Below are 12,385 nucleotides of genomic sequence, written 5' to 3' on the forward strand. Positions count from 1 at the left end.
GAGTAAGTTATCTAAATAAGCTGTCATTTAATAAACTAGTTAAAGAAACTACTTTAATAAAAACACATCAGAATCCAAAGAAACCCATACAAATTTCTTTTCCTTTGTCATTTAAAAAACACTGCCCAAATTGGGTGTAGTGGTACATACCAGGAATCCAGCTTCCAAATAAATACACAGAGTTTTATTCTTACTTAGGAATACCTGGCCTTAGCTTGGCTTGTTTCTAGCCAGCTTTTCTTAAATTATCCTGTCTATCTTTTGCCTCCGGGCTTTTCTCTTTCTATCTACCTTTCTTCACTTCTTACTCCATAGCTTATTGTGTGGCTGGGTGGCTGGCCCCTGGAGATCTCTTTTTCTCCTTTTCTTGCTCCTAGATCTCTTCTTCTCTATTATGTCTGCATGCCAGCCCCACCTATCATTTCTTCTGCCTTGCTATTGGCCGTTCAGCTCTTTATTAGACCATCAGGTGTTTTAGACAGACACAGTAATACAGCTTCACAGAGTTAAACAAATGCAACACATTTTTGCATCATTAAATATTCTACAGCATGAACAAATGTAACATATCTTCAACTAATATTCCACAACACTTAGGAGGCTGAGGCAGAATTATACAGTTAGTCTAGACTACATAGTGTGAATTTGTCAAAATATAAATAAATCAGGGAGAGAGGAGAGAGGAGGGGGGAGGGGGGAGGGGGGAGGGGGAGGGGGGAGGGGGGAGAGGGGAGAGGGGAGAGGGGAGAGGGGAGAGGGGAGAGGGGAGAGGGGAGAGAGAGAGAAAGCATATTAGTAAATTATATTTATAGCGAATACACTACTTATGTCTTTGTTATTGAGTTTCAACATGAATAAACGTGGTAGACATTTATGCAATTTTGTGAATTGCTGTGCACACACTATTAAGGGCTGGTGTTTTATTTATTTATTTATTTATTTATTTTTGATTTTTCAAGACAGGGTTTCTCTGTGTAGCTTTGCGTCTTTCTTGGAACTCACTTGGTAGCCCAGGCTGGCCTCGAACTCACAGAGATCCGCCTGGCTCTGCCTCCGGAGTGCTGGGATTAAAGGCGTGCGCCACCACCGCCTGCCCGGCTGGTGTTTTATTTATTTTTAAATATGTCTTATTTGTCTTTACACTGTGCTATATAGATACTTTGTCCCTAATATGAATTTGTATACATGAATCCCTGCTTCTGAATTGAGGTTCCGAAAAGGCGATGGACCCACTTTATCTGTGAACAATGTACAACGTATAATAGAGAAAATGAACTATGTACTTTACGGAATTATTCTTAAAATCAATTAGGTAATGTAAGCAAATCATCTCTTATGCATTCATTCTCTGTCATAAAACATATAAATCATTTCACGTAACCAAAAGTTTGGCTCTTGAGCTATAATCGCACAATTCCATCTCAGAGTTTAGGAAAACCCAAACTGGAGACTCAGAATCTCTGAAGGATCACAAACTACAGTTGCAAATTGCTGACTGAGGATGTGAAGTCTCTGAGCACAAATCACAGCGACACAAATCCAGCAGGTCTGGATCCCAGTTTTCTCTTCTCTCGCTTTGAACTTTAGAAAACTTGGGGCGAAAATGACGAAGGCCGAAGCAGACAAAGCGTGACTGGCGTTCCGCTTCTCCTTCACACAAGTTAGCTGGCTTCTGGTTTTTTTTTTAGACAGCAGCTGCTCTAGAGGCCACAACCGGATGGCAATGCAGAAGTACAGCCAGGAGGGCAGGGCGGGGTCGGCGGCGCCGGCCGGTCCACTCCGTCGCGGGGACGGGCATTTGGGAGCTGCCGGGGGCAAGACACGATGTGCGCCGCTGGTCTGGCCGGTGCAAACCCGAGCTCCGCATCAACTAGAACCTCCCTGCAGCAAGCTCTCAGCTAGAAGCAAAGGCGCTCAGCCATTTCCGGCGCGCCAGCTCGGACCCGAGCAGCGCGCCTGCGCAGAGGCCTACCCTCCCGGAGGGGGCGTGGCAGCTGGAAGGCTTCTCTGCGCCTGCGCGCCGCTCGGCTGGGTCGGCAGGGGACGGGCTCTGGGTCGGCGTCGCGCAGTCCCGGGTGTCGTGGCCGGGTCGCTCTTCATGCCTCACTGCGGCGTCGCGTCGAGTCCCCGAGAGCTCGGCGGGGTGTGGGGAGGTAAGAGCCCCGGAGCCGCCGCCGGCCTCTCCTCAGCGTGCTGCGGGCGGAGGGGCGGGGTGGCCGCGGACTCGCCGGGCTCCGACGGCCGGGCCTTGCCTTCCTCCGGGACCCGCTGGCCGCCCTGGGCGCTGTGCAGCCGGGATACCCGACCCCACCGCAGGCCCGGCCCGGAGTGCACTGGGACCCGGGAGTCCGCCGCCGCCGCCGCCGCCGCCTCCGGCGCAGGGATGCCCCGGTGTCCGCTCCCGCTGCCTTTTCTTTCGTGCCTCTGAAGAGATGACCTGACTTTTAGCCGTTAACTTGTTTATACGACCGTGATTGCAAATGGTTACGTTCCAGACCCATGTTCTTGATTGGGCAGAAAGCCGGCCCGTGAATTTAATATTAAGTTCATCTTTTTTGGTCGAAGAAGGATTGAGTGATGTCATGTCATCGGGTTCCGTCATCTCCTCAGCTGAGTTTGGCGTGTCTTGAGTTGGCAAAAGTTTAATGGTTTGCATTCAGTAGAGCTCCGATTTGTCACGTAACTTCTTTTTCTCTCTCTTGGATATTAAACTACATATTTAGTGGTAAGCCATTTTAAAATTACGGCAAGGAATAAGGAATGATAGAGTTCTACCATGCAAAAGTAATCATCTGCTTAACTTTTTGACATTTTTCTTTGTTCTTTTTGCCCCCCCCCCTCCCCCCAGTGCATTTTAAACTTAAGGATCAGGTTGCTTGCCCTTCCAATGGCTTTAAAAGCCTTACACATATACCGATTACCTTTCCACTATACACATAATATATGAGCAAAAGCCCCTTTTGAAGTAGCTGCCTCACAGATAAAACTAAATTCCTTTTATCCCCAATCATAATACTGTGTTGCACTTAGTCCCCCTATGATTGAGGATAATGACAATTGAAAAATATTGAGAAAAAAATAATTGCTAATGCGTTATAATTACATTTTGGAAATTAAAACTCAGAAAATTTTTTTTTCACGTATTCACTTAAAAATAGTATTATAATGAAGCATGATGGGTCATGACTAATCCCAGCGAGTAACAGTGTGGAGGCAGGAGGACTGAGCTACAAACCAGCCTGGTGTACACAGTAAATTGCTGTCTCAAAAATAAGGCTAGATAAAAGTAAAAACATTGTACTTGCTAAGTATCTCAATTGAAAATCAACTATCTTTCCAAAACTAAGTTTAGGGAGCAGGATGGTCTTGTTTTACCTGGAAGCAAGTTACTTTAGTGTCTGCCGTGGTAGAAGACAGCTCAGTTCTTGTGTTTCTCAGTTCATCCTGGCGTGCTGGCTTGTTTAGATTAAAGCTCACAAAGAAAATCTGTCTTTGTGTAGTCACATGGTTAGAAAAGAGGATACCTGGATGACACTACTTTTAAGTGTTCTTAGCAAAGCATGAGAAAAGTGATTCAACAATTCTTCTATTAAATAGTCTATTCTCTTGTGCGTCTCACTTACAAACTTTGCAACGTTCAAAGGTCCTTGTGTTCTTGTGCACAAGTGCTGATGATTTTCTGGAGGTTGAATTACTAGGTCATAGACTAAGCACCCCCCCCCCCTTTTTTTATTTGGACAGACATAGAAATTAACTTGGATGGTTTTCATAATTTTCTGTTGTGTTCCCATGTCATTTGTTTGAATTATTCCCACCTAACAATTGGTAAAGTATCTGCATCTTTTTCAGTAGTTTTGGGTTATTTTCTTGAGTTTAAAGAGAGAATTGGGATTCCCCAAGACTGTTTCTTCATGTTGTTCCATTGTTGGCCTGAGAGGGCATATCATTTGCTGTCAGTAGCAGTTGAGATTCTTTCTTAGAACTCACACCTCACCAATGTCAAGTTCTTTATTCTATTAAAAAAACAAAACTTCGTTTCAACTTAGTAAGCAACCAATGGTGTTTTAAGCCCTAATTATTTAATGTACATTGAACATTTTTTTCATAATCATATTATTATCTTAACATATAATTTATTTTACCCACTTACAGTCTAGTGTCCAAATGCCTTTCTAGCAGATTTTTATTAATAATTTTTGTATCGTAAGACTGCATTATATCTTTTTTGTTTTGGTTTGGTTTGGTTTGGTTTTTTTTTCGAGACATGGTTTCTCTGTGTACTTTTGGTGCCTGTCCTAGAGCTCGCTCTGTAGACCAGGCTGGCCTTGAACTCACAGAGATCTGCCTTTCTCTGCCTCTCAAGTGCTGGGATTAAAGGCATGCACCACCACTACCCAGTGCATTATATTATTTTTTAAGGAAAATAAATTTTATCTTTTTCTACCCTGTTTACAAAAGTACATGCCTTTTTCTTCTTTAAAAATAAACCATAGAGATAAACGCTTTAGCTCTTAAAGGCTTACATAAATACCTGTGCTAGATTTAGTTTGGTATTGTCCCTCCATATTTTCTCCTTTGCTAATACTACCTTAACAAGTTATTTGTAGAGTGGTTTTATATTGCAGAGTTTTGTGATTTTCTGTCATTCAGCACTGCATATTGGATATTTTCTACAGAAGTATGTGTAACCCAGGGCATAGTTTTATACAGCAGGTTGGGGATCACTAGTTGTCTAATGTCAGGCTCCTGTCCTCTTGTATTCTTTTCCTAGGTCACTTCCTTTAACAGCTTTGTGTTGCCAACTTCCAAACCTTTATCTCAGACTCTTCTCTGCATTCCAGGTCCTTATATTCAGCAGCCTCTTGGACATCTCCCCCAGGATGTTCTCAAGGTACTTCACACAGTAGTGCAGAAGTGTTTCCTCCTTCCCACTCTGCTTCAGTTGCTTGTGATAATGTACTTCGTTGGTCTACGTGGTCCCCCACAGTGGGAAACTGTTGAGTTCCAGCCTTCTCCTTTGTTTCAGTCTCCAAAGTTCTGGCTTTTTAGCTATTTTTCTGTTTCTTTTCATCTTCACCGGTCTCTGCTCATGTCCTCATCATCTCTCACCTTAGCAATTTTAGGTTTCATTATTGTTTTATTTTCTTATTAATCTTTTCTGTTGCTACCAATTTTTTTTTAAAACAATGAAGAGACTTTTAAAACCAGTTTTTAAAAGTGAATGTTATAAAAATGTGTTTGGAAATCTGAGAGTATATAAATGGCCAAGTTAGTAAAAATATCTCAAGTCATCGTTGGGCTGGCAAGATGGCCTAGTGGGTAAAGTTTCGTGCAGCCAAAGCCTGACAACCTGAGGCGTTTGCTCCCAGAACACACATGATGGAAGGACAGAATTATTTGCTTCTGAACATTTTCTTCTGACCTCCACGCCCACACAAATAAATAAAGAAAAGCAAACAAATAATGCTCGTTCTCACGTAAGAAGATTTACAGTCTCGTCAGAGCTTCTACACGTAAACTTTAAAATCTAGAGTGTATCGTACATTTTGTCTGTTTCTTCTATTTTTAATAGATTGCTAGACCATAAGTATCTTCTGTTTGGTTGCAATGAGAAAGTCCACAGCTTAGTAATACTTCATGTTAAAAGGTCTCAATGTAAAGTATTTGCATTGTCATACCTTTTACAAATTGTTGGATTGTATTGTTTCCTGTATTTTTGGGTGTGTCACTATGTTGAGATGCTCTGTAGATGTTCTTTAATGGATCTTTTGCTTTGTTTTTTAAAAAACCCTCTGGATTTTGCTAGTGGGAAACTGTTTTTAGAACTTTTGGTGATTGTTTGTTTGTTTGTTTTTGTTTTTTAAGAAAGTGTTTCTCTGTGTAGCCCTGGCTGTCCTGGAACTGATTCTGTAGACCAGACTGGCCTTGAACTCAAAGATCCACCTGCCTCTGCCTCCTGGGTGCTGAGATCCAAAGGCATGCACCACCACCGCCCGGCTGGTAATAGCTTTTCAGTACATTCTGTATTAAGAGTTCCTTTACTCTTTTAAATATGTATGTATTTATTCATTTGCGTTGGTTTTGTGAGAGACTGTCTCACTGTGTAGTGCTGGCTGGCCTAGAATTTGCTATGTAGATCATACTGGCTGGTCTTGAACTTATGTGATCCTCCTGTCTCTGCTTCCTGAGTGCTGGGATTACAAGCGTATGTCACCACTCCTGGCCTACTTTTTTTTTTTTTTTTTTAACCATTGTATTTAATTTCAATTTTTAAATTTGTGTCAAAGGGATAATTAGCATGATGCATATATCTTTAATCCTAATACTCAAGAGGCAGAGACAGGCAGATTTCTACAAGTCAAGGCCAGCCTGGTCTACATAGCAAGGCCACCCAGAGCTACATAGTGAGATCTTGTCTCAAAAGGGAGTGGTGTAACCATACTCTACATAAAGATTTAAATGATACTAGAGATTTATGGTGAAAAACCCAGTTACTCTTTCTTGCTCTCCTTACCCAGAATCCTACTCACCAGAGAAACCTATCTTAGTCTAGGCTCCCTATGTGAATCATAGAATATAGAAAGTAGTTTCAGTAACTATTTCTCAATTCTCCCAGGGATAATACAAAGACTAATACTTTAAATGCCTAAGAATAAAGTTAATTGGTTACTAGCTACAGATGTCTATGGGCAGTAAAGACTAATTCCCTCACAAGACTGAGCCAGGCTGCTTCAGTGCCAATGAGTTCACTTTTTTAACCAGATGTTTAAGTAGCATATTTAGCCGTGTACTTCCCTCCCTTCTTCCCTCGTAGGTAGGTACCGTGTTCTAGCTTGGGTACCGTTTTCTATCATAGTCGGTAGGAGTTAGATCTGCTGCTTCTACCTTCTCTGTAAACTCACAGTGCACATGATTTCCCCTGGGGTTCTCAAGCTAGTTACATGTTAACTTTGAGTTACTTTGTGTTTGTATCATTATGTAATTACTGCTCTCCTAGAGTTACAAGTGACCTTGGTTTTTTTTGTATCTACCTCTCATGCATCTTTATGAATGTATTTTACATCTTTTTGTTTTGTTTTTCAAGACAAGGTTTTTCTGTGTAGTCCTGGTTGTCCTGGAACTTAAGGATCTGCATGTCTCTGCTTCCTGAGTTCTGGGACTAAAGGCATGCACTACCACGCCTGGCCCACATGTTTTTTAATGTGTAGTTTGTAGTCTTTGGGATTTTAACCCCTCAGACAAGATATGCGATTCACTTCTGAGTAGGTTCAAATGTATACAATAATATCTTGGCTTTGCAGTATCGCTCAGCTCATCAGATGTGTGGTACCTAGCTTCTACTTCTGGTCCTACAATGTAGCAGTTTTCCTGGGCTATCATCTTCTGATCTTGTATGAATTCCATTTGTCTCCCTCGGATAGGGAATAGCTTGTTTCCTAGATTCAAGTTTTTATCTTCTTTGGAGTCTGCATCTTCTTTGTAGAACACATCTTTCAGTATGTCTGAACAATATTTCTACCACCACACTTGGTTAAGGGCTTCATTTGTTACTTTGAGAGTTTTAGAGACATGGCCCCAATGTTTCTTTGCTCTGTTGTTACTGTTGGGAAGTGTAATGCCAGAATGATGGCCAATTCTGTTACTTTTCTCTGGAAACTCTTATGTTGACTCAACAACATACCTTCTATGATGGGTATTGATAAAGACACTGAATATTGGGCTAGAAAGATGGCTCATCAGTTAAGAGCACTGGCTGCTCTTTAAGAGGACCTGGGTTCAATTCCCAGCACATGTGTGGCTCACAGCCATCTATAACTCCAATTCCAGGGGATCTGACACCTCCTCAGGTATTCATGTGGTACACAGACATACATATAGGCAAATCACCTGTACACGTAAAATAACAAAAAAAATTAGGGGGAAAAAACACAATATATGAGTGAACAAAATACTAGGCCCTATCCTCTCCTGGATGTTTAATTCCCAGGGGAAAGTTACTCCAGATGGTAACAGTAAATGAAATAACTTAAATAACGCCCTACAAGGACATAAAGTAAATAGTTGCTTTAGGAACCAAAAGAAGAGTCCTGTGCTTGTGTTCCTTTTAGTCTTAAACACTTATTTCAAAAGTCAGTACCTTTCCTTTTCCCTCCTTTCCCTGTAATAGTGTCGTTCATACATTTGCAGTAAGTTTTGACTCTTGTTGTGTTCAGCATTTCATTCTGTGATCCCTGACCTGAAAAGTCTTTTGTTTTTTTGTCAGGGTCTTACGTTGTAGCCCTGGCCTGGAACTTACTGTGTAGCCTAGACAGACCTTGAACATGCAGCAATCCTCCTGCTGTAGATTTCCAAATACTGGTATTATAGGCATAAGTCACCTTGCCTAGCTAGTAACTTTTTTCATTGTCTACATTGAGATGTATTCTTTGTGGTATAAAGTTCTATGAGTATTTTCAAGTGCTTTTTCTCTTGGTTTGCCATTACAGTATCATACAGGTAGCTTTATTCCAGGAAACATCTACTGTATTCTTCAGCCCTCTCCAGCCCTCCCGAGTTCCAAACCATTGGCAATCACTGGTATGTTCATTTTCTCTATAGTCTTACTTTTCCAGAGTGCTATGTAATTCAATCATAGAGTAAATATAGATTCTTCTATTTAGCAATTTGTGTTTAGAGATCATTCCTGTGTTCTTGTGGCTTGGTTAATACATTTCACTAAATAATAGTATGCACATGGTTTATTTATCTCTGTGGCCATCAAAGACACATGGTTGTGGTTGCTTCCACCTTTTGGCAGTTGTGATGAGGTCACTCACATACGTTCTCTTCCAAAATGGTGATGTACACCTGTAAAAAAGAGCACTGGAGAAATAGAGGCAGGAGGGTCAGAAGTTCAAGGTCATCTTTGGGTATAGGAATTAAAGGCATTCTGGCTAGATGAGACCCTGTCAAAAATCCAAACAAGTAAAAACAATTTAAAAAGGGCAAAACCCATATAAATACAACACAGTGCATGCATGAGTGCCAGAGAGGTGGTCTGTACTTATGATCCCAGCATTCCTCAGTTTTCATTTTTCTTCTATTTCTAATTTAGGATAAATTGGTTTTTCATATGCTTTCCCAAATTGGAAGTTTGAACTGTTGATTTCAAGTTTTGTTTCTTTTTAATACATTTAATCCTGTTAGTATGTCTGAGGAAGGAACTGTTTCTGCTGAGTCCCCAGCCTCTAAGATTCCTGCTGTTGACTTTTATGATCAGCTGTTGTCCCCATATGTTCCTCCTCAGGGTATGTGTTCCTGTTTCATAGTTTCGTAGATGCTTCTTTCTCTCAGAATATGTTTTGGTGTTTTCTTATCTCCTACATTGTTTCTTCCTCCAAATTCCTTTCATTGGCTTAATATCTGTGTTTTGTGTACATTTCTATGTCCAGTCTATAATATAATGATATATTTGACAATGGAAACAAGTGCTAATGGGCTTTATTGAATTGGGATGCCATGTGTTGTTATTGAAAATAGTTCTGAAATATACCTTAGTTTAAGCTTGGTCTGAGCATAATTGTTGTAACTTTGAAATGACCTTTTTTCTATGGCTGCTCTTTGGAGTATAGTTGTTTTCCTGTAATGTGCTTAAAAGTATGAATTTCTGTTTATTTTTATTGTGATATGATGTATTTTTATCTGTTCAATTTTTCATGAATTCTGAAAAAATTTCCTGGCATTGCTTTCAAAAGAAATTTTCCCCTTCTGGAACTCTATTCTCATTCTATTGTTGGATTTCTAAATTTCTATTTTATATTTATCTCTTCCTCATTTCTCTGCTTTTATTTATTTATATATATATCTCATTGTGCTCTCTACTTCTGAATCGCTGGTTGCCTTAGTTCCTGTCTTTTGATCATAATTAGTTCTTAAAAAAATCTTATCTCACTCCTGTTCATTCTCTATTCCAGGCAACATTTGAATGTTTTTAATTATCATATCCTTTTGTTTATATGTATTCTTACAAAATTTGAATTGCTTTATTGTGCTTTACAAAAATGATAATTGGCAACACTTTAGAAATTTTTTTGAAAACTAGTCATTCACCATAGACAGCTTGAAGAACTTAGTCTTCTATTTTCTGGATTAATTTATATAGTTGCCTTTTTAAAATGTCATTTAGCTGTCCTTAGATGACTGAATTTCCTGCAAACATAAGTTAGTTTTCAGGGTTGGTTAGATTCAGGCTCATGTTCTGTGTGATGGTGTTCTTCCACATTATTGATGGTAAAAACTGATCACTGGATTGCAATGTGTTGACCTAACCCTAACATCATGAACATCAGACTTTTTCTCTAAAGTTGTAACATTTATTGGTAACAATTGCTTAACCAATTTATTGCATTAGGAGCTATGAAAAGATTTTTTTTTTTAAGTTTAAATCTTTCTGCACATATTTACTGGAGTTCTTACCTAAAGAATGTTCTCATGGTAACTACTGCATTATTTGGAAGTCTATTCTGTAAATAAGTGAAAGATAAATTCTCTGCTAATTTTTCCTAATTCATTAATTTTCAGAGTAATAGTACCCTAGCAGCCCTCCAGTAGGTGGGCTTCTTTGGTTTTGAGCCTAACGTTATTATGATTGCTTGGTTTCTAAGTGTATTTGATTTGTTTTCATTTCTGTGTGTTCTTCGTTGTTCTGATGTTCACTTATCCCATTGAAGTGAGAAGGAGCCCCTTGACTTGGGTTCTTTCCTTCTGGTGTTGGTCATGGTAGATTCTTGCCATGTCTCCAGCTCATTTGGTTTCTGCCTCAGCTACTCACAGATCTTTTCATAAAGCTAACTTTAGTTTCCTGTGCTATATTTTTGTTTGTATATAGTATACTTTATATTACTTTTAATATTTAAGTATTTGTAGTCTTTCATTGTGAATTATTCTTTGACTTTTGAGTTAAAGTTCATAATACTGAACTGGAGAGAAAGGTCAGTGAGAAAGAGTGCATGCCATGCAGGACTAGGACGTGAGTTTGAAGTTATAGCGGCCATGGTAAAGGCGGGCATGGTTGTGTATACCTGGAACCCCAGCATTGTAGGACAGGTAGATCCTGAGCTTCCACTTCAGTGAGAGGCCCTGTCTTCAGTCAGTGAGGAGAGTGTGATAGAGGGAGATATGCATTACCCTCCTCTGGTCTCCACCTGCATACTTCCGTGCACACATCACACACACTCATGGTGCCCCATGCAGTAGCTTGTGGGTGCAGATGTTGTATTGTCATTTGCATGTGGGGAGCATTTTCTACCTGTGCTATGGAAAAGAAGTACTGTTTAATTTTACTAATTTATTTAGGTTTTTCAAGACAGAGTTTCTCTGTGTAGCAGTCCTGGATGTCCTGGAACTCACTCTGTAGCCCAGGCTGGCCTGGAACTCACAGAGATCCACCTGGCTCTGCCTCCCGAGTGCTGGGATTAAAGGCGCGCGCCACCACACCTAGTTTTAATTTTATTTTGTTTCTGCTTTGATAGTTGTATTGGTGCAGAATAGATAGCATAATATTTGTATGATAGAAAATTAAATATAATGTACTTTTATTTTCTAGACATACAAGAATTCAATTCTGAGTAAGTCTACAAGTAGGATGGACAGTTACTTTAAAGCAGCTGTCAGTGACTTGGACAAACTTCTTGATGATTTTGAGCAGAACCCAGGTTTGTTGTTTTTTTTTTTTACTTTGCCAGTAGAATCTTAAAATGTCCCTTTAACAGAATTTGATTTCAATCTTGGTCACAATTATTGTGTTCTCTAAAAAGTTTGCCTTATTTCATTGTGACGTGTTAATTTATTCTTATACCAGTAGGATCAATAGCCAGAAATACAAGTTACTGTGTAGATACAAACTTAGAAGAAAATCTTTATGAGGAAGGCAAAAGCAATTTGATAGAGCTCTGTAAGTTGAGTTGTCATCACTGTAAGAGATGGCCTTTCCTCAGAATGAAGCTAGGATTGGGAGGGCTGTCCTAGCTCGATTTCTACTCCTGTGACAAACCCTGTGACCAAAAGTGACTTGAGGAGGAGAGGGTTTATTTCAGCTTACAGTATATAGTCCACCATGAAGGGAAGTCAGGAATTGAAGCAGGGCCCATGGAGGACTGCTTCATGGCTTGTTTTTCATGGCTTGCACCTTGCTTTTTTATACAACCCTTCTAGAACCACCTGGCCAAGAGTAGCACCACCCACAGTGGGCTGGCCCTTTCACATCAACCATTAATCAAGATACTGCTCCACAGACTGGCCTACAGGCCTTATGGTGGAAGCATTTTCTTTTTCTTTTTTGTTTTTTGTTTTTCGAGACAGGGTTTCTCTGTGAAGCAGTCTTGGCTGTCCTGGAACTCACTCTGTA

At 40.1% G+C, this 12,385-nt stretch overlaps 1 protein-coding gene across 2 annotated transcripts in view; it reads left to right on the forward strand.

Moving 5' to 3' along the window:
- The first annotated feature begins 2,033 nt into the window (after positions 1-2,033).
- Positions 2,034-12,385, forward strand: part of Zfyve16 (zinc finger FYVE-type containing 16) — a 52,008-nt gene continuing 41,656 nt past the window's right edge. For both annotated transcript variants that reach the window (XM_059276392.1, XM_059276393.1), the window contains exons 1-2: positions 2,034-2,153; positions 11,585-11,693. In XM_059276392.1, coding sequence (XP_059132375.1) covers positions 11,624-11,693 — 70 coding nt within the window. In that variant the 5' untranslated portion in view covers positions 2,034-2,153; positions 11,585-11,623. The remainder of the gene's footprint in view (positions 2,154-11,584; positions 11,694-12,385) is intronic.

Source organism: Peromyscus eremicus, chromosome 11, assembly GCF_949786415.1.
Source record: "Peromyscus eremicus chromosome 11, PerEre_H2_v1, whole genome shotgun sequence".
Classification (NCBI taxonomy): Eukaryota; Metazoa; Chordata; class Mammalia; order Rodentia; family Cricetidae; genus Peromyscus; species Peromyscus eremicus.